Source organism: Pantherophis guttatus, chromosome 2, assembly GCF_059756535.1.
Source record: "Pantherophis guttatus breed Tessera chromosome 2, ASM5975653v1, whole genome shotgun sequence".
In the NCBI taxonomy this organism is placed as follows: Eukaryota; Metazoa; Chordata; class Lepidosauria; order Squamata; family Colubridae; genus Pantherophis; species Pantherophis guttatus.
In genome coordinates this window covers 36,836,590-36,862,753 of record NC_142064.1, presented here as the reverse complement: position 1 = coordinate 36,862,753, position 26,164 = coordinate 36,836,590, and the positions used below count along the sequence as shown (strand labels likewise).

Sequence of the window (26,164 nt, the reverse complement as noted above, 5' to 3'; positions counted from 1 at the left end):
TGGCATTGAAAAATAAATACATTTCTGTAATATGAAACAAAATGAATCAAAAGGTTTAGGCTGTGCTGCCTGATCACAATTCTTTCATGATACTAACATGTAGACTTTATTTTAAATGTACTGCAAAAAAGCAGTTTGCTTAGAAGAAGAAATGTTTATAGGGAAACCATAAATACATAAAATGCAGGATTTAAAATTCATTTTTTCTTTTCTTCCATATTTTCACAGGTCAAAAAATCCTTCACCACAGAAGTGAAGTTTTAGAAACCGTTGTGCTGATTAATCCTTCTGATGAAGCAGTCAGCACTGAGGTAAAGTAATTTTAAAAAATCATACCTATGCTGATATACTTTAATCAAAATTACATGCTATGGGCATAAAATAACTCAAAGCAACTAGACCAGAGATACTGATATTTTTATTTACCTATTTTATCTATATCACTTAAAATGAAATAGAATGCATGTCTACTGTTAAGTAAGTTCCACTGAGTTTAGTGTGAATTATATTCAGGTACAATAATAGTGTATATTAATATTGTGGTCTAATTGTGTTATATTTTTGGTTTCATGCTTATCTCTCATTTTTTTCATCCATTCCTAGATGAAAATAAACCCTAAATATATGAATCAATAAATAAATGATATTTCATATTCCCTTCCATTTCCTTGGTGACATTGTATATCGTCTTCTATAATTTATGAGGAAAAAGCAAGTGATGTGAATACAATATAAAATAACATGCATGGCAGACTGATGGGAGTATCTTGTTTCTCTCAGCGGTCAATCAAATGCTTGTGACAAATCTATAAATACTCAGAGAGACAAGTGACTTTTCCTATTGTTCCCACCCATTCATCTAAACCATCTTGAAGAGTAGTACTCATTCATCAATTTGATAAAGCTCTCCCTACATGTTTTTCTGCTTATTTTAAATTAATTTCTGATTATTACTTTTTTTTTCTTAGGGTTTTCTACGACTTTTCCAAATATTCAATATCTTGTTGATATTTTCCAATAAATATCAACTCGCATGTATAATTTTCTGGATCCTTTTGGATCTTTTTTTAAAATTACCATTTGATTGGTTATTTTCTTCTCATTTTTCATGGAGGTAATTTTCTGGAGGATGTTCTATATCTTTGTAAAATATTGCCAATTGTTATATTTAATTTGAGAACTCTTGAATCCTTGTCTTTCTTTAACATATCTTTAATTTCTTTATCATTCAAAATCCTGATCTCTTTACTTGCAAGCTCCCTCTGGCTTTAAGTTACTCAACAAACTGATCACAATTATTTTACATCTCACTGTTTTTGCTTATTTCTTACCCTATGCTAGTACTGTCCAAATGGATTAAGCCACAATACTCAGTCTCCTATAAATAATTGTTTGTGTTTTAAAACTTTTCTTTTGTGTTTTTTTGGGGGGGGGGTAATTAATGGGCTGCTTTTGTTTGTTGTTTTGCTAAAGTTAATTTTGATTTTATCTGGGGAAGTTTTTTATTTCTTAAAAAAAACAAGTCTTTTCCTCTCTTTTTTTACCGTAATATAATAGATATTTCTCATTATAAGTTGACAGCATTCTTTCAGTGAATATTTGGCAAGAATTTTGTTAATTTCTTACTTTTGCCAATTTCTGCATGCCATTCTCTAAAATACATAAAATATAGAAGTATAATGCAGAAGCCATACATTAGTGAAATATTTTTGTCTGTCTGTTTTTCCTGGAAAAGCTGTTCACTTTGTAAAATGTGCTGACAGCCTTTCTAGAGTCTTTTACCACCAGGTACAGGAAACAATAAAAGAAGAGAAGTCTGTTTTTAATGGATCTAGTGCACTTAAAAGGGATGAAATTTAAGTGACATTCATGAGATAGTCAGACAGTAATCTTATTGTTTAATAATGATGATAAACAGGAAAGACATAGCCCATTAAAAGTAAAGGTACATTTTTATTTCCCAGCATAATTAGTTTTAAATCAGCATTGAATTTGCTTTTTTCTGTTTCCTAAAGCTTTTAGTGATCATCCCTGAACTCATTATAAAAGGTAATTCATTGAATCATATGTGTCTGAAGGGAGGAGCAAATGAGAAAATATATGTTGTCCCAATGCAAACTCCATGGCATGGCAAACTCTCTGAGCTTGGTTGTTTTCTTGTAGATGTTTCATTACCAAACTAGATAACAGAATCAGTGTTGACATAGCTAAACCTTGAGTTACAAATATTCTCTTCTTTCAGTTCCATGGCATGTATTTGTGCTGGATATTAGAACACAAATATGAAAAGATTGGATTTTCATCATAATGTCATGAAGCACATTATTGATATTTTTTTCATCACTGCAGATAGCTATGATCACCCATACATTGAACCAAAATTGAGGGGATACTTGTTTTTTTATAGCATATTCTAATTTTCTGACATCAAAGACAAGATGAAAATTGTGTTGTCATTATTGATCTGAAGAAATTATTCTCATCACTAGCTATAAAGATAGACCTCACTTAACAACCATAATTGGGACTGGCAACTCATCACTAAAAGCACAGTAGTTAAGCAAGATGCTATGTGATTGTGATGGGTTTATAACTCCACTTCCACTGTGGTCATTAAGCAAATCACCCGCAGTCATTAAGTGAGACATTACATTATCACAACTTGTTGATTTTACTTCTGGCTACTCCTTTGAGAAGTTGTTTATTGGAAGCTGGCTGTGAAGCATGAAAATGATGATCACATAACTGTGGGATTCTTCAAAGGGTAAGAAATGACCATAAGGATATTTTTTCAACACCATTGTAACTTTGAATGGTCTCTAAACAAGGCAGTTGTTAAGTGAGGACTACCTGTAATTATATATTTCTGAGACATGATTTCCTACATTTGGTAACATAGCATTAAAAAAATCATTAATTCGATTTCTCCTGCAACTGCAGGTATGAGGATGAGGTACTTTTTCTCTGCTAAAATTTCTCTTTTGTTTATGAAAATTTGATCCCCTCACACATGTGGGAGCTATTTTGATCTCAGGTTGGTGCCATTCAAAGCCCTGTGGTCTTGTGGGACTTTCTTAAGAGTTTGGAAAGGTAAGGAAATTAATAGTTTGGCTCTTAATCCAGAGAGAACAGCAGGAAGTCCACTTTGCAACATTTCCTGTGTGGAACTGCAGGGGAAGTAATTTTCCCATTGCTAGAATCACCCACTTTGGCCCACCTCCTGTGGTTTTTCCCTTTCCTGCTAGGTAATAAGGCACAGTGGTCACAATTCCCCTATCCTTCACAGATGTTCTCCACAAAATGCTTTTGTTGATCCACCCACAGTGGATGGGCCTTTTCATTTTAACAGCAAACTGCAGTCAGAGAAGAGGAGGAATGTTAGCTAATTGCCATGGTTAGTGCTACCACATAACCCGGATGGAGGGTTGGCTAGATAATTGTGTCAGGGAAAGGAAGGCTGAGGTTTCTGAGCGGCATAAGATGCTGCTGATGGTTGTGGAGACAAAGCCAGTGTTCACATGGACTGGAGACTTAAGCTTTGATTCTCTTTTCCATGTATGTTTACTTCAGAATACAGTATATATCCTATGAAAATAAATCATATGAATCGTGTGTCTTTTTAACAATCTTTTAAAACTTTTCTTTAATATTTTGGATTTAATACACCAAATTTAGTTTCAGACCAAATTATTAATACATATCTTGGGATAATTTGGCTTTGTTGTCATGATAACATATCTGTGGAAGTCTCTTCCCTTGAATGCGCACCTAGAATCTACTGTTATTCCATTTCAGAGCAAGGCAAATTCTGGGGTCACACATCATTCTAATCAATTATGTGGTTGTTTTCCTTGGCATTAACAACAAAAAGCCTGGATGACTTATTAGATGATAGCAAAGAAGTACAAAAACTATTTTTGATTTCCTCTAATGGTCATCCAGAAAAATCTCTGCAATCTGGTAGTCCCAACATTGCGCAGACCAAATCCACTATTTAGGATTATTGTGAATAACACCATAGATGCTTATTTTTCCAAACTTCCCAAACTTCTTAATTTTCACTGGACTTGCTATTCTGTTCTTTTAACTTGATTGGATTAACATTATTGTTTTGATTTTAAAACAATCTTCCTCCCTCACTGAAATACAATCATTCCTCCTTTTTTTGGATAAATATGGTCTAAGGATAATGTATACTTTCCTTGAGGTTATTAATATTAATTTTTCCCTAAAGAAAGCGTGAAGTATAAAAGATGTTTCAAAGTGATTATTTGTATCTTCTACTGCAGGTGCGTTTAATGATAACAGATGCTGCACGACATAAACTTCTGGTACTAACTGGGCAAAACTTTGAAAATACAGGCGAACTCATTCTTCAGTCAGGATCTTTCTCATTTCAGAATTTCATTGAGATCTTCACAGACCAAGAGGTTTGTTTCTTAATTGTTGCTACTCTGTAAACTCATTGGGGTTGAAGCTTTGTTTGTACTTTTGATTGTACAGCAGATTTAGTCATTTAATGTTTTGAAGAGGAGTAAAAAAATCAGAAATAGATGTCCATCATGCTATTCATTTTTAAAATAAAATAGACTGCAGGACAAGGAATAAAAGATAATCAGTTTTTATTTATTTGCTTACAGTTTTTATCTCCATCTCCAACCTGAGGGGATATGTAACAAAGCAAATAGATAAATCTAGAGTATACAGCTATTTCTCAGTTAATGAGCACTCATTGAGCAATTGTTCAAACATGAAAGTCCTGAACTAGTGGTGGTTACAACTGGTTCTTAAACTGGTTCTTATGGCTATTCCAGCATCCCTGTGATCATGTGATCATGATGGCACCTATGATGGTTACAGCACCCCACAATCACATGATTTGTGATTTGCAACTTTCCCACAGCTTCACACAAGTGAAGTCAATCAGAAAGCCAGCAGGGCAGGTCTCAAGTTGCTTAAATAAAATTTCCCTGCCTGCAGAACCACCTCCAGTCCTCCTTTGCTTGCGCCATTCCTCAGTGGCCACTTGCACCACCTTGCACACTCTCCCCAAGTCTCACTATGCTTGTGTGGTACCTGTCCAGTGATTCACACATCCTTTCCTGGCCACTGGAGCATCCTTCCCCAACCTCATTGAGTTTAGACCTTCCTCCCTTACTACTTGCATTCGTTCCTTCACCTGACAGCAGCCATCTCAATCCCCACCATGCTTGTACTGTGCTTCCCTGTCACCTGCACACTCACTAAGCCCAACTATGCTCACACTGCACCTCCTTGGCCACTTGTACACTTATGCACCCTGGCATGCCATCCCCAAGTCTCACACACTGTATATCCCCAGACACCCACACATCTTTGTACATTCTCTCCCACTCTCTCTTTACCTGCTTGCCTTTGGTCATTGGAATCCAGCAGGACATTGCAAGGAGATGCTTGCTTAATGACCTATGATCCCCACCTAACAATGACAATGGGGAATGCAAGAATTACCATAGCTAAGAAATGAAGTCACATGACATTGTGCTTTACAACTGCATTGCATAGCAATGGAAATTCTAGCGTCAATTGCAAGTAACTCAAGGGCTATTTGTAAGTAACAATACATTCCAATATTAATGTCACTAAGCAATCACTTGAGTTAAAATCTTGACAGAATAAATTTGTTTTAGTTGCCTTGCAGAATGCCAAGAAGGAGTGTATTATATGAACCTTAGCAAACCCTTTTGAGATATTCTTATTGACTGGGCAGATTCAGTCCTTGGGAAATAATGCCATACCACATAGGGCTTTGAAGGGTTAATGAACAATTTGAATTGGCCAGGAAGTTAATACTGATAGCCCTTATAACAAATTCAAAATCAGTGTTGCGTGGCAGTGGCAGGGCTATTCTACCTGTAATCTAGCATCCTTATTCAGGATCACCTGCAGCTTCTGGAACATTTTCAAAGGCTGTCCCACATGGAGTGCATTACATTAATCCAACTATATGTGGATCACAGAAGAAGTTAACATCACCAAAGTATCTTGGGATAGGGAATGTGTCAACTGATGGTCCAGCTGCCCATTGCTTCTACCTACTGTTTAAATGGTAGCTGTAGATCCAAAAGGACCCGTAGGTCATGAAGCAATTCCTTTGGGGAGCACATGATCCCATATAAGGTATCATGGTGACTGATGTTCACATATATATATATTGATGTTTAGGAGCTTATTCTTGGAGGGATTTAATCTTAAACTTAACATTCTCCAGACACTTGCTAAGACTTTATATGATCTCCAAGGCTTAAGCAGGACTGACAATGAATACATGAGTATTATCAACGTGCTGATGACATCCTACCCCAAACTAACAAGCAGCTTGATAGATATATTAAATAGAGCATCTCACACTGCAGTAATCATAGGTTTGAAGATTGCCCCCCAACTGACTGCAGTTTCCCTTTGAGGTAAGAGCCAGAACACAAAAGCATGATGCAATCTTACAACCTTTGTTGATGGTCCAGCAAGATGCCATGTTTAATGGTATTGGACATGGTTGATAGAGGTCTAATAGGCCCAAGAAAGTGCATTTCCACATTCAGTGTCTCAGAAAGGTAACTCTAGGCTGACCAATGTTGTTTCCATCCCAGGGTGTCAGGTAAAAGTTATTAAAAATGAGGTCAACTGAGGTCTTCTCTGCATTATGAATATATATTCAAATCAGAAGCCAAGTATATTTGTTTCTGAAACAAACCTAGACAAGGGTCTAGAAGCAAGTGTTCTTTTTTAGTCCAGATCTTTTATATCTGTATGTTCTAGTTTGCCTTCTTCATGCTTACTTTACTCTTTAAATGTAGGTAATGTTACTATCCAAGTCTAAAACAATAGCATTAAATTGGCTCAATCTTTCTAGGAAGTCAGCAAACACAGCTGAGATATTTCCATAGCTAAAACCATGATGGAATATAAATACTTTTGAAATAAAAGCAACTTTTCTTAATATGGAAATGCCTTGGCACCGAGCCTGTATATAATTGTATATAATTTTTTTCCCCTTGCAGATAACAGTGTATATTAGAGAAAAGAAGACTTTAGACTAGCATAATTACTTTGATTTGTACTAGAACACTGAAATCAATTATGGGGGCCAAAGGCAAAATTCTAACTCAGGAAGCACATCCACTTTCTACTGATTTAATTTTGAGACATAATTATGAATTAAGAGTATAGAATCATATCATATATTTCTGCTTGGGTTTTTTCAATTTCAGATTGGCGAATTATTGAGCACTACTCACCCTGCCAACAAGGCCAGCTTAACACTTTTCTGTCCTGAGGAAGGGGACTGGAAGAATTCAAACCTTGACAGACACAACCTTCAAGATTTCATCAACATTAAGCTGAATTCTTCTTATATTTTGCCTGAAATGGAAGGGCTTTCTGAATTCACAGAGTACTTGTCAGAGTCAGTGGAAGTACCATCACCATTTGATATTTTGGAGCCGCCAACATCAGGAGGCTTCCTGAAACTTTCTAAGCCTTGTTGTTACATTTTCCCTGGTGGAAGAGGAGATTCCGCGCTGTTTGCTGTGAATGGGTTCAACATGCTTATCAATGGAGGATCAGAGAGAAAATCTTGCTTCTGGAAACTCATCAGACATTTGGACAGAGTAGATTCAATTTTGCTCACTCACATTGGAGATGATAATTTGCCAGGAATTAACAGCATGTTGCAACGGAAAATAGCAGAATTGGAAGAGGAGCAGTCTCAAGGCTCTACTACCAATAGCGACTGGATGAAAAATCTAATTTCACCTGATTTGGGAGTTGTATTTCTTAATGTTCCCGAAAGCCTAGGAAACCCAGATCCTAATTTGCAGTTAAAAAGAAGTGTAGAAGAGGCTTGTTTTACTTTGCAATACTTAAACAAGCTCTCCATGAAACCAGAACCTCTCTTTAGAAATATAGGAAGCAACACTGAGCCCATTATCCTTTTTCAAAAAATGGGTGTAGGGAAACTGGAAATGTATGTGCTTAACCCAGTCAAAAACAGCAAAGAAATGCAATATTTCATGCAGCAGTGGACAGGTACGAATAAAGATAAAACTGAACTAATATTACCAAATGGTCAAGAAATAGATATCCCAGTTTCCTACCTGACTTCAATCTCATCATTGATTGTATGGCATCCTGCAAACCCTGCTGAAAAAATCATCAGAGTTCTTTTCCCAGGGAACAGTACACAGTATAGCATATTAGATGGCCTAGAAAAGCTCAAACATTTGGACTTCCTTAAACAACCAATAGTGACACAAAAAGACTTAAGTGGTAACCTGACAAGTCCTGCAGTAAAGCAGACAAAACTGAAGCAGAGAACAGACAGCAAAGAAAGTCTCAAGCCAATCACTAAAACACTGTCTACAAAGACTGTCAGAAAAGAATCGAGAGAGGAGGCCTCTGACACAGGGAAATCTAGCCCACCAGAAAAAGCTCAAAAAGTAGAAAAACCCATCATAAGAAAGGAAAAACCAGCAAAAAGTGAAAGTAGGCTCTCTGTGACTGAAAAAGACCTAACGGCAAAAGAGCAACCAATTGTGAAATCTGAAACTATTGAAAAACAAACCACTGATGTGAAACCAAAAGTAATAAAGGAGAAGCATGTGAAAAAGGAAGTGAAAGTAAAATCTGAAGAAAAACAAGAGGAGAAAGAAAAGTCAAAGAAAGAGATGCCTAAGAAGGATGAAAAATCCCAGATCAGGAAAGAAGAAAAGCCTAAAAAGGATGATTTGAAGAAAGAAATAAAAAAAGAATCTAAAAAAGAGCCAAAGAAAGAAGCTGCTCCAAAAGAATCCAAAAAAGAAGAGAAAAAGGAAGTGAAAAAGGAAGAAAAGAGAGAAATCAAGAAGGTTCCTAAGGAGATAAAGAAAACCTCTGCTGCTTTGCCTGAATCAAAGAAGATTACAGCAAAGTCAAAACCACAGAAGAAGGAAGAACCCGTCAAAAAAGAAAGTGGACTTGCTGGGAAACCCAAAGAAAAAGTTAAAAGCAAGCCAGTGAAGAAAGAGCTCAAAGTGGCTGAAAAATCTGCTGCAGCAGCAACTGTTTTGGGAGCTGGGGCTGCAACAGTAGCAGCTGCAAGCCTAGCAGCCAGTGGGAAAGAACTTGAAGTCGAGAGGTCACTTATGTCCTCACCAGAAGACTTAACAAAAGATTTTGAAGAACTAAAAGCAGAAGAAGTTGAAGTCGTGAAGGAAACAAAGGAAGATAAAGTTAAAAATGAAAGCCAGCTAACTGATGTAGAACAAAAGGAAGATTATACAGTTCAAAAAGAAAAAATAGAAGGTCCAATTCATTCTCCTGATGAAGATATCACCGCTGCAGAACCTGAGGGAGAATGTGAACAAACTCCTGAAGAGCTGGAGTCTGTGGGAAAGGACAAGGTTGATGATAGTGAAAAATTTGAAGAGGAAGGAACAGGTTTTGAAGAATCTTCTGAGGCAGGCGACTATGAAGAAAAGGCTGAGACCGAGGAGGCAGAAGTACAAGGGGACAATGAAGAAGTGCCAACAAGTTTCAAAAAGCAAGGCATAAAGGATATCATTGAAACAGAGGAGATTGAAAAAGAAATGATAGAAGCCCCCGAAAATGAAAAAATGAAAGGGCTAATGTATGATAAAAAAGCAGAATTTAGAATGGAGTATGAAGATCACTATGTGGAAAATTTAGAAGAAACAACAGTTGAAAAAGCAGAAACAGAAGACACTGAAGAAGAAATTGAAGAAGACAAAACTGAGGAGGTCAAAGATGAAGAGGAAACTGAAAAAATACAAGCTGAAGGGGATTATGTCATGGCTGTAGTAGACAAAGCAGCTGAAGCTGCTGAAATGGATGATAAATATGGTTTGCCTATAACTACTCCAACTAAATTGTCAGAATCTCCGTCTCCGGCAAAGGAACCAGCATCTTCAATCCATGATGAAACTCTACCTGGTGGGTCAGAAAGTGAAGCAACTGTTTCAGATGAAGAAAACAGAGAAGACCAGCCTGAGGAATTCACTGCTACTTCAGGTTATACCCAGTCCACCATTGAAATATCCAGTGAACCAACTCCAATGGATGGAATGTCAACTCCACGAGATGTAATGAGTGATGAAACAAATAATGAAGAAAGTGAATCTCCTTCCCAAGAATATGTTAACATTACTAAGTATGAGTCAGCACTATATTCTCAAGATTTTGCTAGACCTAAAATTGCTCCTCTTCCTGATGCTTTTAATGGGTTATCCGAAGGATCAAAAACAGATGCTACTGAAGGCAAAGATTATAATGTTTCAGCTTCTACCATTTCACCACCTTCTTCATTAGAGGAAGATAAATTTAACAAAACTTCCTTCCAGGATCTGTATCATCTTCGGGAAAATGAATTCAAAACTGTTAATAAATTAGAAATTTCAGAAACTTGGGAGGAGAAGAGTAGCCCGACTATAGATGAAAGTCCAGCCCCACTATCACCAGTTGCTAAAACACCTCTTAGCGAACGTAGTGTGAACTTTTCCCTAACTCCCAATGAGATTAAAACATCAACTGAGCCTGTGTCTCTCACAACACTGCCAGAAAAACACCACGAAACCCAGGAAGAACAGTGCCCCAGCCCTGATGATAAAACATTAGAAGTGGTATCCCCTTCACAATCAGCTGCTGGGAGTGCTGGTCACACTCCTTATTATCAGTCTCCCACTGATGAAAAATCAAACCAACTTCCAACTGAGATTCCTGGAAAGACAACTGAAGTGCCAATCAGTGTTGAAGTTAGTGATGCCAAAGACAATGTTGCAAAACACAGAATAAGCCCAATGGATGAACCAGTGCCTGATTCTGAATCGCCTTTTGAGAAAGTGCTTTCACCTTTGCGAAGTCCACCACTTATTGGTACAGAATCTTCTTATGATGCATTTTTAAGTGCTGATATAAAATCTCTCAAAGAAACTGAAACCACCTTTGAAAAGAAAAGTGAAACAGATGATTCCGTGTTGCAGGAGAGCTCAGTTTCTGAAGTTACTTCGACAAATATTTTCCAAGAGCAGCAGGATGAAAAAGATTTGGAGCTGACACCTCCAAAATCAGACATTCTTCTAGAAAAGAAAAAGGATGATTTAGAAACTTCAGAAATTCAGTCTGCATTAGTTTTGGATGAGAGGAAGCTGGCAGAGGTCTCCCCTACTCAAGTGGATATTAGTCATTTAGGCTATTTCAAAGAGGACACTAAAATGTCAATATCTGAAAGTACTGTCTCTGATAAATCTGCAACTCCTGTTGATGAAGTTGTAGCAGAAGATACTTATTCCCATATTGAAGGAGTCGCGTCTGTTTCTACAGCATCTGTTGCTACTAGTTCATTCCCAGAACCAACTACTGATGATGTATCTCCTTCGTTACATGCTGAGGTTGGATCTCCTCACTCTACTGAAGTTGATGATTCTCTCTCTGTGTCTGTTGTACAAACACCGACTACATTTCAAGAAACAGAAATGTCTCCATCTAAAGAAGAGTGTCCAAGACCAATGTCTATTTCTCCACCAGACTTTTCTCCTAAAACAGCAAAGTCAAGAACACCAATACTAGATCATAGATCTCCCGAACAATTGACTATGTCAGTAGAATTTGGACAAGATTCACCTGAACAGTCTTTGGCCATGGATTTTAGCAGACAGTCACCTGAGCAACCCATAGTAGGTGCTGGTGTGCACCATATATCTGAAAATGGTCCCACAGAAGTTGATTTTAGCCCTTCAGACATGCAGGAACATGGATTTCCAGATAAAATATCACCAGTGGAACAAGTGTGTTTTAGCCACGAGAAGGATATTTCAGAAATTATTTCCGTTTCTCAGATAGAGGCTTCACCTTCACCTTCCACTTCTTCTGTCCATACACCTTCACAGGCAAGTTCTCCCCTGCAAGAAGAAATCCTATCAGCTGTTACACATCCTAGTGATATGCCATTACATTCTACATTTCCATCAGAAAAAATGCAAAGCTTGGGAGAGAAACTCTCACCAAAGTCTGATTTATCTTCATTGACACCACGGGAATCTTCTCCTTTGTATTCACCTAGTTTTTCAGATTCACCACCCATAATGAAAGAAACAATGGCTGCTTCTCAGTCATCTCTATTATCATTGCACGTATCCCCAGACAAATTGTTTGGCTATCATACATCAATTGTTCAAGATCCTGAGACAAAACATGGCCAAGAGCTTCTAGTATCTAAGGATCAGGAAGATACTGAAGAAACATCCATATCACCAGAACCTCTTATTTACTCTTATAAGGAAACTGGAAGAACCACTAGGTCACCTGAGGCTATTAGTTATTCCTATGAAAAAACAGAGGAAGTCACTGAATCCCCTGAAACTTTTGATTACAACTATGCTGCAACAAAGGAAATCACTGGATCAATAGAGGCAGATAGTTATTCCTATGAAAAAACAGAAAAAACCACCAAATCACCAGAAGCCCTTGATTATTCTTATGAAAAATCCCCCAAACTGTCAGAGTCTGTCCATTATCCTTTTGAATATGCAGAGAAAGCTACCAAATCACCTGACATTTCAAGTTATCGCTTTGAGAATGACAAATATTTTGTTTCAGAAAAATCTGAAATCCGTCAAGATGTTGATTTATGTCTTGTCTCATCCTGTGAATACAAGCATCCCAAAACAGAACTGTCACCTTCTTTTATAAATCCTAACCCCTTAGAATGGTTTGCAAATGAAGAACAATCTCAAGACCAAGAAAAGCTGTTGGTTCAGTCCGGAGGGGCTCCACCACCCTCTGGAGGAAAACAGCCAGCTCGCCTGTGTGGTGAAACGCCCCCGACTTCTGTAAGCGAATCTGCTCCATCACAGACCGACTCAGATGTACCCCCTGAAACAGAAGAGTGTCCTTCCATTACAGCAGATGCTAACATTGATTCAGAAGATGAATCTGAAACGATACCGACAGATAAAACGATTACATATGAACACATTGACCCTCCCCCAGTCCCTGTTCAAGATCGCAGCCCTTCGCCTAGGCACCCAGATGTCTCCATGGTTGATCCGGAGACATTACCTATTGACCAGAATCTAGGAAAACCTTTGAAAAAGGATCTGAAAGAAAAAACAAAAACAAAAAAGCAGGGGACTAAGACCAAATCTTCCTCTCCTGCCAAGAAGAGTGATAGCAAACCTAAGCAAGTGGCTTCTCCAAAACCTGCTGGCTTGAAGGAATCATTAGATAAAGTTTCCAGAACAGCTTCTCCGAAGAAGAAGGAGTCTGTGGAGAAAGCTGCCAAAAATATCTCTACTCCAGAGATAAAATCATCTCATAATGAAGAGAAAGATAAGGAAACTAAGAATGCGGCCAATTCTACAACATCAAAGTCAGCAAAGACCACAACTTCAGGTGAGATAATCTCATATATCAGCTTCCTTCAACCTATTGTCTTTGAGACGTACCAGACTGCAGCACTCAAAATCCTCAGCCTTCATTGATAGCTCTAGTGTAACTAAAGAGAACATAGGATATTTTTCTGTAGCTGTATTTAAACCTACCTGTTTTAAAAGCCATTATTTTACATGAGGACCATTAAAATAGCATTAATTTAGTTTATTTCAGACTTGTTAACCTGAATGATTTTAGCATGATTCAACTTCAAAAAACATTGGGTTTTTTTAATGAAACATTTATGTTTGTCTACAAGTGTTTCTAAACAGTATTTCAGAATAGTGTGTAGCTGTGCAAGACAAAACAAAATTACTACAGTAAATATTTTACCATGTGGACAATATTAAGAATCAAGGAGTACACATTCCAGTCCAGTTCAATTTAAAGATGGCAGTTGGAATGTAGAAAAATATTACTGCTGTGATTTTTCATGAAATGTTTTCAAAAGGGGGAGGAGGATAAGAAGAAGCAAAAACAAACTTAGACCCCTTTCATGAGAAACATTATAGTTTGAAAGAAAAATAGAAAAATGTCTATCAAGCAGGTTCCCTAGTCAAATCAAGATAATTGTAGAATGCAGAGTTCTTTCATGTTAAAAAAAGGACTAGAAATTTTAGAACTTAAAATATTCAGATCATTTTACACCCCTCACAAGTCTTAGGATTTTAAAGAAAGGTATCAAAGTTTGTCATAATGGCTGATATATTATTCCTTCTTCAAAAAATCATGCTTCAAATTGGGATTAGATGGAATATAAATAAACATAATCTGTTGTTACAGGAAAATTGTATGGAAATTTCTTTTTGAACTTTGCCTAGTATAGCAAAAGTAAAAAAAAATGCTGAATGGATAGTAGCTATTCAACTTAAAGTGCCTATCCTTCTCTAACTGTTCATTTCAAGATATTTTGGATTTTAAAACCCATATTTCCTTCACAGACAAATCCAAGTTATGGAATTGGAACCTAATACATCAGTTGTTATGCTACGTTTTAGTTTATAGTTATCATCAGTATTTGAGAAAGCAAATGAAAAATTACTGCATTAAGAAATGACAATATTTCTGTCAGTGATTGCTAGAAAATTTAAAACCTGTGTTTATAAGTCAGAATAATTCAGTGTCAAACTAGATTCAACAACATTGGAAAACAACTTTAAATGGTTAAAATGATGGATAATGTTCTTACTTCTTAGTCAAAGGACAATACTGCTCTTAACATACATAGCAATTTGTGGTCAGATACTTAGTTTAAAAATAACCACTGAGCATTGTGTTACTTTCTGCTAACTAAAGTGATGGTACTAATGTTTTAATTTATATTTAAATGTTAAAGAAAGTTAATACTTTTTGATACTACTGAGCTGGGGAAGGTTACTATAATTTGAAACCATAATATTAGAAAGAAATATAAGCTGCCCAGAGTCATTGAGAATTGGATAGCCTATAAATTGAATACATTATTATTACATACAGAACAATGTGAAATCACAGTAAATTATTATTACTATATGTTCACAACAATATGAAGTCACAGCTGCAATTTGTAGCTGGTTTTAGTCTTTATATGCATTGAGTTCTATCCAAAAACTTAAGATGTTATTATGTGTTGGTGTAGTATAAGTGAGGATTCAAGCAGTGTGATATTTTGTAATTGACAGATGGAAAATTTGTCAATACACAGATTTTCAAAGTTCTATCTAGCGTGCTCATAACCACTGTAAGCACCACAGCTGGTTTATGCCACAAGGTTTCAGTTTTGATTTTCAGGTCTGGATATTTTATGTTCTTCTCCATTCTTTGTCTTCTATTCTACTATCCCCTAGTATTGCCACATCAATCATCCATACTTTCTTCTTTTAACGTCAACTGTATCTGGTGTGTTGGGGTCTTTCTTTTTGTTTTTGATTAGCATGCACTAACATCTTGTGCCTGCCCAACAAGGTGACAGCAATTAAACAATTTTGATTGATCTGAAAAAAGGGCAGACATAGATAATAATTGTGTAAGCGATCCCCAAGAAATATTAGACTATAGGCTAGAATGGGAGTGTTTTAAAAGTATCTTGGCCATGGGCAGGAGCAGATTATTTCTATATGATTTTTCCAAGGAAACTAAAAATCAAGCTTTACCCTCTTAATGCTTGTGCTCCCGAATCTCTTACATTTCACCTTCCTTGTAATATGTGATATTCAGAACCCATGTGGTGTAATACATCAGGTATTGGACTATGAGCAGGGAAACTATGTTTATGTGTATGTATGTACGTATGTATGGATGGATGGATGGATGCATGCATGCATGCATGCATTCTGGTCCCTCTCAAGTAAGAAAGCACACTGGATGGCTTTGGACCAGTCATTCTCTTCTCAGCCCAATTTCTTTCACAGTTGTTGTAGGGAGAAAATGGGAGAAAGGAGCACTATGTATGCTGCTTTGTGTTCCTGTATAAAAAAAATGGAATATAAATAAAATAAAATAAAATGAACGCATTCATACATATACACAAACAGGCATGTATGCATACATACACACATATGGTTAATAACTTATTCTTTTTGTACATATCTTGTTCTGTTCACTAAGTACATTTATATGGTACAAATATCTGATTTTATCAACCGCTTAAATTCCACAGGATAATTCAAAACCATTAAAAATATATGAACATGACAGCTGGAGCTTGATGTGTCAGTCTGTCCAACTTGAGTTTATCATTAGTAGACTATGTTTATTACCACAAACTGAGACAGGACTCTTATTTATTATTTTTTTAGGACCTGGAAATGGGAAACCAACAAAATCTATAGCTGTGCCTCCAGGACCTCCTATGTATTTGGACCTGGTCTATATTCCCAACCACAGCAATAGCAAGAATGTTGATATAGAATTTTTCAAGAGGGTGAGATCATCCTATTATGTTGTGAGTGGGAATGATCCTGCTGCTGAAGAACCAAGCAGGGCTGTCTTGGATTCCCTGTTGGAAGGCAAAGCTCAGTGGGGCAGCAATATGCAGGTACGTTCTCCAGAATCTATGAAGTAAAGGAAAGCCCGTTAAAAATAAGATGCTAAGAATCATCTTTTAGTTATCTGAATTCAGTAACGAAACCTAAAGGGGAAGAACTTGCTTTTGTTTAAAATTACAAGATAAGAAAAGTGGTACATCTAAATCATCTGAAAGAGTTGGTTTTTTTTAACTCAGGAGAGTTGATTGAGTAATTTGTAATTGATTAATCGTGTATTCTGTGTGTAATACTGTGATCATAGAGACAGCACTTCCTGGGGCAAAATAAATTTTCATTTTTCTCCATTCCCTAAAGTGGGATTCCAATGAGAACTGCAAGATGGGTAGCAAATAAACTTGAAAAATAAAGAAAATAAATAAATAAAATATTGGATCTCTCCTCTTCCCTGATTACTTTGCACTCAGTGTTCCCTCATCCCTAAACTCTGATATTGAGAAGAATTTGAAAGTTTTGGTGCTTAGAGCAGAATCAATGAAGATCCAAATGATCCTCAGCACTGCTAACTTTTCACCATGAGTCTCAATGTTTGAAAATGGATCTAAGTGGATTCACTCCCATTGGAGGAAATGAAAAGACTTCTTTTCAATTGAAGAACAGAATCAAGAAAACAAGGTAGTGAACACTACTTTCTACTCCCACCTCAGTGGTGGGTTCCTCCCAGTTCGACAAACTGGTTCTGCCCCCCCGCGCCCTCCCCCCCCGCGTTATTCTTACCTATTATTTGGCCTCACCCCCAATCTATTGCTGACTCCTGAGTCCCAGCTGATGGCTAGAGGGAAAAAAAATGTTTAAACTCTTGCCACGGGGCTTCAAAGGGCCACCCTACAGCTGATCAGTGTTAAAAGAAAACAAATGAGTAGACCGGTGCCTGCAAAAATACATGAGTAGATCAGTGCCTGCAAAAATACATGAGTAGACCAGTGCCTGCAAAAAATAAATGGGTAGATCGGTACAGCTCTGCAAGCAGTTAAAAGCCTGGTAGACCAGTACCTCTGCTAAATCCTAAATAATTGTCACATGACCATCAAGCCATGCCCACAAAATAAGCCACACCCACAGAACCGGTAGTAAAAAAATTTAGAACCCACCCCTGTCCCACTTAGCCAGTTTGTTGCTGGCAGAAAGGAAAGCACCAGTATGATTTTTTAGTTAACCAAATATTTAAAAAAAAAATAAAGATAGATCTGTAAAAAAAAATAAAAATATATAGAATGGAAGTGATCTCTACTGAAATGTAAATCAACATCAAACCACTATAATATGAAGTTTAATCCAGGAATTTCAAGAGGATTATGAGTAGATTACTATATTCGATTGTTCACTACTTGCTCTGAATTATTTTGATAGCCCAGCTGAGAAGTTGAACATAAGCCTAGAAAAAGATTATGTTCAATTGGACCTATAGTTGTATGTAAGTGCAGCAGGGTTGTTATATGTCTTGCCTTACATTCTCTTCTCGTGACTATTTTTGGATAACTCTGCTAGTACAGCATCTTCTTTCAGGCATAGAAGTACTCTTACGAAAACTAAATAGCCTAAACAGAAAAACCTTCTTTTGAGAATTAAGCCCCCCCCAAAAAAAATATTGTGTTGATCTTTTCCATCGTGTACTTTCTCTAGCTGTGTTGAAATATAAACTTGTTTGGAAATAACAGGTCTAGTCCAACACATCTGGACGGCATGATGGTGTGAAGGAATACTGTTTATGCTGCTTTTCTCACATGGAAGAAATCGACTTACATTTTATCAAATTTTGTTTCCATGCGTACATAATTAATTTATTTCCACTGCTTAATGATATAAAGCTAACTTCTAAGATCATATGCAAAAAGGTTTTCTCTTTAAAAAAAAATACTTTTTGCACTTTTTACATTTATTTATATTTACGTACATGGCCACCCATCTTACCAGTGTGACTCTGGCTAGCTAACATGAATCAAAATGCAATATAAATACAATACATGTATTAAAAATCCACTTAGTTGCATACTTCCCCAAATATTTTTCTGTGCCCCAAATACTGTGCCAGGCAAGGATCCAATTATAGAAAAGAGGCCTTCACATTTCTAAAATAATGGTTAATAAAATTTTAGCAATAATTACCTAACAGAATTTTGACATTTTGAAAAGTACTAAAATGAAAAACTTATCTAAAGATTGTTGTGTCTGTGGAACACTGTGTTATAAAAGTGTAGAAAGTACATAAATAGTAGATGCAATATATTCTCAGTAGTATTTCTCTAGATATAATAAGAATGGTGGTGCCCTAAGGGATTCTGCTTTTCAAAATCCCTCTATATACTGCTAAAATACTCTTTCCCGTAATCTTTACCTGGACTAAACGATGCATCATAGAGCAAAAAATTTCTGAGTCAAGGTACCTCAAATGGACTAACTTATAGAATGTGTCCAAAATCTGGGAGTCATAATTCCTATAGAATTAAAAATTAGAAGATTTTATAAAATACTTTATCATATAAACATTATCATAAAGCAGTTTATGACATAATACAAAATGTCATACCACATCCTGTGCCAATGTTTGACTGGGCTGTATAGTTCAACATGGCCTATTTTCAAAGCAGATCCACTTCTGAATGTATCCCAACTTTTTCAGTGAAGGCAATGCATTATAAACTCTGTCACTGTTGAAGACATTGAAGAATCTGGTTAGGAAATATCTCTGAAAGGATCATCCAATGGTCACAGGTTGTCTAATAATAACTAATTGTCTCCCTATATCCAGTTATTTCTTCTGATGGTTTAAGCTTTTCCAATTGGCCATTCTCCAGGTGTGTTGGGATGGTCTGAGAAGGTTATTGTAATTCCAACGCATCTAAATGATGCCAAATTTGGTAAGATTATGCACAGGTATTTACAACGATACTACCAGTAATTGGTTGGTAGTGCAGTCACAGGGCTTTACAAAACTCCCAGTTTGAGAATTTCATGTTTTAGAAAATTTCAGAATGCTCTGTTCCTTACTGATATGATGTTGTCAGGGAGGGATTCACTTCCAGAAATTGCTGAATCATCCCACAGCAAACAATTTTCCATTCCAGGGTTGTGCACATCCATAGAGTGTCAGTACTGTAGTGAGATTTTTTATTGTTCTTCCTTTTGTAATGTCTTCTCCAATGTACTCTTTATATGACAGGTGACATTAATCCCAACACATGATTCAGAAGTGATGAGGGAATGGTACCAAGAGACCCACGAGAAACAACAGGATCTTAACATCATGGTTTTGGCAAGCAGTAGCACCGTGGTTATGCAAGATGAATCTTTCCCTGCATGCAAGATTGAACTGTAAAAAAAAAAAAAAAAAAAGCAATGCATTTCAACTTTAAACTTTGTTTCCAGAAATTCTTGAATTTGAAAATACTTTTTCTAAAAATATAATCCATCTAATTCAGCTGCTGAACTATATATACCTGCCAAATGCTATACTGTATCAGAGTGATGCAAGTCACTATTTTTTTTTTTCAGTCTTTGCTAATTGCTAAGGGAAATAACAGTATTCCCACCATAGGGTTCAAATTACTGCAAAACCTGCAGATTCAGGTTCATCTTCATTGAACACTAGGAAACCATGCACTAGCAAACACTGCTGACTTCTGCCAGGTTGTGGGCATTTGCCCTTGGAAGAAACAGAGAAAAGATGGAGAGAGAGAGGAGGGGAGGGGAAAGATGAGTTGGATGGCATAGAGGAGAATAAAATAATTAATTCTGCATTAGTTACAAAGCAGTCAGTGATTTACCTCCCGCAGTCTAGCATCCTAGAGAAAGAAATATTTGGATTTTTTTTTTCAGAGTAGGCATATTTAATTTAGTGACATCTTAGCTAGAACATTAAGTGAAACAATGTGGTTTTGAAGGAACATTGCATTGGAAACACTTACTATTGGCAACTTCCCATTCAGTGTTTCATTGTCACGTAACACAATTCTCTTAGACAAAATACGCATGTAGTTTGAACCCCATTCAGTTTATCATGCGGATATATTGGTCTAAGGCATGCTCCCAGCGAAAATTCAGAGTTCTTTCAAATTTGACAAACTTGCATGCTAAAACACCTGGGTCACTGACAAGTTTACTGAAGCAAAATACCAAAGCAGTTGGGAGTACCTATGGTAGACAATTTGCCTTAGAAAGTGACTTGAATGTACAAAGATACTTGATGCACTTATTTTTTAATGCAAGATAGCAAGTTTATAAAACATCTGTGTAGGATTATAGTTACACCAGTACAGAACTATGCGTGTGCAGTGTGTGCTATTGGAAACCTCTCTGATTGGTCAAACAGCTTGGTGCTATGAATTATGTATGTAAGTTGAACTCTTCATTGGTGCACCTGAACAGCAAACCTTGTTTGAAGTTATTATTATTTTTCCCACCTCTCTTTTTTTCCTGCTTCCTGGAGGCATGAAAGAAAAGGTGTTCAGTACCAGAAATTCAAAATAACAAAAATATATGGGATGATACAAAAAGGTTGTCTGCACATCTGTACAGTCTTTGAAGCTTTCTTTTGTCTTACATTAGTTTGACTGTTAATTTAAGAGTGAATATGGGGACAAATGTACAGAATTTTTTTAGCTGTGCACGAACTTTTAATAGATGAATTTTTAAACATGTTTTGTTTACAGGAAAATGCAGAAAAAAAAACCCCAGATGAAGGCGAATTTTTTAGTAGTTTTGTAAGACAACGCATAGTGTTATTTTGAGTTCTGGTGAGAATGAAGTACGATAAAACAGTACCATATTTATTGAACGTAGCTGACTGCCAAGGATTATCTTGCAGAGAGCACACTAGCAATATCGTTATGTGTTAGTGATCAAAGAACTAAGGACTGAAAGGTTAGTGCGCTTTCTTTTAAACCAGGCAGCTTGGATTGGAGGCTATTCCATGGCTTTATGCAATCCAAGGAGTCATTTTTGATGACACTATTTCAGTACCAATAAACACAGCTTACGACTGGGGGGTGGGGGTTGCATCAAACCACACTTTGTGACATTACAAGCAGTCCTGTGAGACACCTGTCAAACCCTCCAGTGTTAGTTGGGCAGCAGAGATCTTGACTTAATTTTCCTAAGTATTCCTTTATCCTACACTGTCTTAAGTAAAATTAATTGAAGGATCCTTCCCCAAAGTAAAACCAGAACAGGGTATACTGTATATAATGTGATTCTGTGAAATCATAGAAACGTGCAAAATGTAATCCTGACCACAGATTTTAACTGATGAGAGCCTCAGCTCCCAAGTTCTTCAAAACTTCTAATTCCTAGAATTACAGGAAGGAGAGCGGCTGATCAGGATTTCTTAGTCAGATGGGATTTAATATTCCGCACCTTTTCAAATTAGCACACAGAAAAACAAAGTATGCAAAACTTATTCAGGTATGCATAATTTCTACAGATTACAGGAATCAATTTTATGTGTGACTGAGTTTGGGTTGTTTGGTCACACATTGTTCCACTTGGCTTCGTAGCAGTAGCAATCGAGTGGTGATGCTAGCATACCATACAGTATGCAACCACACTGCTTTCTCCCTGCCACTTACAGTATCTGCTAGGGTTGCAGGGTTCTCTGGTTCTTCTCTCATCAAACATGCCACCATTCCATTTAGCCTAACAAATTACATGTGCCTGGCCTAGTGCAAACTTACTTGCTTATTTTTTAATGTTCAAGACCACCTCTACCGGGAAGCCTACAATTTCATTATAAGACAGATGGAAATGAAAAGTCAGAAAAATAAGAAAATGTGTGATAACAGATAATAATATTTCTCATGCTGGTATAGTATTTTCATGACCAGAGTACATGTTATCACTACCTGTAGTAATACCTCCATTCTCCTTAATGTTTTACTTTGCAGCTCTGTACAGAATTTTCACAATCTCATTCTTTCTATAATAGGAATTTCTATTGTTTTATGCCAACCATGTTTTCAGAATGCTCTGATTTCATTAAGTAGGGGACAACTACACCATTTCGTTTATTATATGTTATATAATTTATTTTAATTGTTGCATTGTTTATTTTTGTTTTATTTTGCTAATTTTTATATATTTTTAATATTACTTTAGATCCTCTTTAATTTGGGCTGGGTAGCCCAATTAATGCTGTGAAATATTGTTTATGTTTTGTGGATTTAAAAATTCTAATATTTTGTTTTTGTTTGACAATTCTAGCAATGCTATTTTATTTATTATTTTACCTTTATCCAAGAAACGCTTCTGTTCTTGTAGCTCTTTATTTTTCTTGGAACAGCATAGATGGAAGCTCTATGGGTTAGATTCCAAGTCTTAAAAAAAAAACTAGTATGATTGTGGAATGAAAAATTCGGGAAAAATGTATTTTTGAAAGAAGCAGGTTAGCTGAATTCGTAATTGTGTATGCTGCTTTTGGGAAATGCAGCAGTGGGAAAACATTGTCTTGGTACCCATTAAACAGAAATAACTACATGTTATTTGATATATTCCTGAATGTTATTCTCCCATACCTCATCCCCTTTCTTAGCCCAACAGTTGCTATTTCTAATACAATTCTATTATCATCCACTAATGTGATACAGTCCTAAGCATATGTTCGTCCACATTGGATGACCCAGACCGATAGTACTGACAGAAGGTTAAAATGTAAGCATTTACTGGGCAAAGCTGTTACTCTACCACATTGTTTTCATTGTTTACTTATCCAAGTTGGCCACCTTGAAAACATCTTAGCAATGGCCATGCTGGCTGGGAAATTCTGGAGAAATTCATCTGGAGAGTTCCTTAATATGGAAATATTGACTTAGATGATTTATTCTGAGAAGGTGCCAAGCAATTGCAATCGGCTCTGCCAACTAACAATGCAATATTCCATTTATTATTGATTACAGATTAACAGAGTTGGAAGGGACCTTATAGGTCATCTAGTCCAACCCTCCGCTCAAGCAGGAGACCCTACACATTTCTGACAAATGGCAGTCCAATCTCTTCTTGAAAGTCTCAAATGATGAAGATCCCACAACTTCCAAAGGCAAAGCTGTTCCATTGGTTGATTGTTCTCACTGTCAGAAAGTTCCTCCTTATTACTAGGTTGAATCTCTTGTGGATCAGTTTTCATCCATTATTCCTTGCCTGGCATTCAGGTGTTTTGGAAAATAGCTTGACCCCCCTCCTCTCTGTGGCAGCCCCTCTAATATTGGAACACTGCTATCATGTCTCCCCTGGTCCTTCTCTTCACTAGACTAGCCATGCCCAGTTCCTGTAACCATTCTTCATATGTTTTAGTCTCCAGTCCCCTAATCATCCTTGTTGCTCTTCTCTACACTTTTTTTTAGAGTCTCAACATCTTTTTATAGTGTGGTGACCAAAACTGGATGCAATACAATTCCAACTGTTAAACATGAAATTTTCTGGTTAGGAATTAGAACACAGAAAAATCTAGACTAGATAAATTATACAAACATAAAATAAAACATAGAGAAACATATCACATACAAACTCCAATTTCAAATAACTTTTGCCAGTAGGGCTACATAATTGTCAAGTATGTTTTGTCACCAATATTAAATTGCAAGTTTTTCTACCTTTACAAATGACAAACATGAATATTTCAGGTTTTCTATATTGTTGAGTCAAGCAGTTTTAAGAACAGCTCTGCTTCTTCCAAAATGATGTGCTCTGTTCTTTTTTTTAAGGATAGGCCTGAACATATTGTGTGACAGGACTCATCACAGCTGGAGACTGCATATATGTTTCCTGTTTACTCCAAACACTATGGAACTGAGGTCTAGGGGAATTAATAAGCATTGGCCTGGGTGGCATATGATAGGCACATAAGTTTGGGTGTTTCCTTATTGCAGGTCCCAATTTGACCTTCTTTCCATGAAAGTTTATTTGTGATTCTACTATTTTCTATACATCTACGTTGTCCAAAAATGATACAAATCCATATCCTTTAGATACACCAGTTCTGTCAGTGATTATTTTCACTTCTTTAACTGTGCCATATTGTGTAAAAAAGCTCCAAATTTCTGTCTCATCCATCCTTATATCTATTCCACCCACAAAAAATGGTATTTGGCATGATTTTCCCTTCAGGCAGAACATATCCCTGTCTGGTAGCAGGTAACTCAGAGCTTTCTTCCTGTGGAATATTTGTGTTTTGAGAGTTCTGATTTGAAGTAGACATCTCCACACATCCTTTGCACTCCTCCACTTCGAAGGACGGCGAGAGCAGCCACTTCCCACCTTTTTCTTGTCCCCCTTCTTCACAATGCCCGGGCTTGACCTAGGCCTTCAGTCCCATCCATTTGAGCAACCTGCATCAAAATCTCTTGCTTCAAGATGAATTAATTTTATGAACCCCCTCCCTCCAATTTGCGGTTTTTAAGCAAAATTTAAAGGATTTACCCAGCAGGAATATGTTTAATTTTCTTCTTGCCAAAGAAAAAAGAAAAAGAAAAGAAAATGTTAACAATAAGACAAAAAACTGACTAGATCATAGAGGTTATCAGTCTGTTTTGAACTGAACTTCTATGAGGATTATTTTTAGTTTATACTCAATAAACAATATTATATATATATTTAAATGCAAAAGGGAAATTAATTTGCTGTCTCCAAAAAGTGAAAACATAGCAGATGTGTACATCAATAGGCCTGTTGAAGCAATTGTCTGAAATCAGCATGCCAGATAATTATGTATGCCGTATCAGAAATCAACTTTGTTGTGTGCAGTAGGACTTATTCTCAATAAACATATATAGGATTATCACCTTAATGGAGTTCAAATTTGGCCTTGATACTCCTTCACACTTTAAGCCCATTATTGATCCTCTTGTAATCATTTTAGTATAGACTCAGAAATGTAGTTGGATTGGGATTTTTCTTTGTCTAAATTTTCCCTTTTACTTTAAGCTTCCAAATGGTTGAAGGACCTAACTCTAATCTTTAATTTGGCAAATCTTGATTTTTATGGGAACATATATTCTCTTATGACAGCCTTCCCTATCTTACTGGTGTCCAAATCAGTGGATTACAACTTCCAGCATTGTCAGCCAGCATGCTAATTGCAAAGTTTGAGAATTTATAGTCCAATAACTCTTGGGTTTTTTGGGGTGGAAGTACCAGTTAGTGTAGCTTTGCTCAAAGGTCTCATTTTGCATCACCTCTCAAAGATCTCATTTTGCATCATTGATTCTAGCATTAGAACTCTTTTTAATGTTCTGTTTTCTGACAACTTGCTCCTGAGAGTTGAGGAAAATTTCAGGAATACTTCTGAAAGTACAGGGACATGTAGTGGGCATGACATTGGCATTTGCCCTGCATATGAGTTGATGTGCCTTTTAGATCCAAGCCTATATTTTCTTTTTTAAGTTTCTGAATAAAGCTATAGTAGTAGGCTATACAGTTCATAAACAATTGTTTTTGAACAAGCAGGCATAGGGTTTTGAATGGCAATCAGGACTGAATTTGAATGGCACTCAATTCTGGATTTCTGTTACTGTTGTTTTAGGAAGCTCCTCTAGACTAAACTAAATGGAACTAATAGTTGTGTTAGTCACTGCCCTACATAGTTAGTATAGTGACAGTCAATCTGAAGTACCATGAATACCGATATTGTGCTCTGTTACTCAGCACAGATTACTAGAAGCATGGTTCAATATTAATTAAATTAATAATTC

General features: G+C 36.5%; 2 protein-coding genes across 2 annotated transcripts in view; one reads left to right on the top strand and one right to left on the bottom strand.

The window, feature by feature from the left end:
* Positions 1–22,960, top strand: part of MAP1B (microtubule associated protein 1B) — a 61,322-nt gene extending 38,362 nt beyond the window's left edge. The window contains exons 3-7 of the mRNA XM_034441172.3: positions 229–311; positions 4,290–4,430; positions 7,251–13,425; positions 16,242–16,480; positions 19,648–22,960. Coding sequence (XP_034297063.2) covers positions 229–311; positions 4,290–4,430; positions 7,251–13,425; positions 16,242–16,480; positions 19,648–19,803 — 6,794 coding nt within the window. The 3' untranslated portion in view covers positions 19,804–22,960. The remainder of the gene's footprint in view (positions 1–228; positions 312–4,289; positions 4,431–7,250; positions 13,426–16,241; positions 16,481–19,647) is intronic.
* Positions 22,961–24,119: 1,159 nt separating this feature from the next.
* Positions 24,120–24,770, bottom strand: LOC117679325 (deleted in azoospermia-like). The gene is given in 2 exon segments (XM_034441173.3): positions 24,120–24,551; positions 24,553–24,770. Coding segments are annotated over 2 exon segments (498 nt in total). The 5' UTR covers positions 24,673–24,770; the 3' UTR covers positions 24,120–24,173.
* Between the last annotated feature and the right edge of the window lie 1,394 nt (positions 24,771–26,164).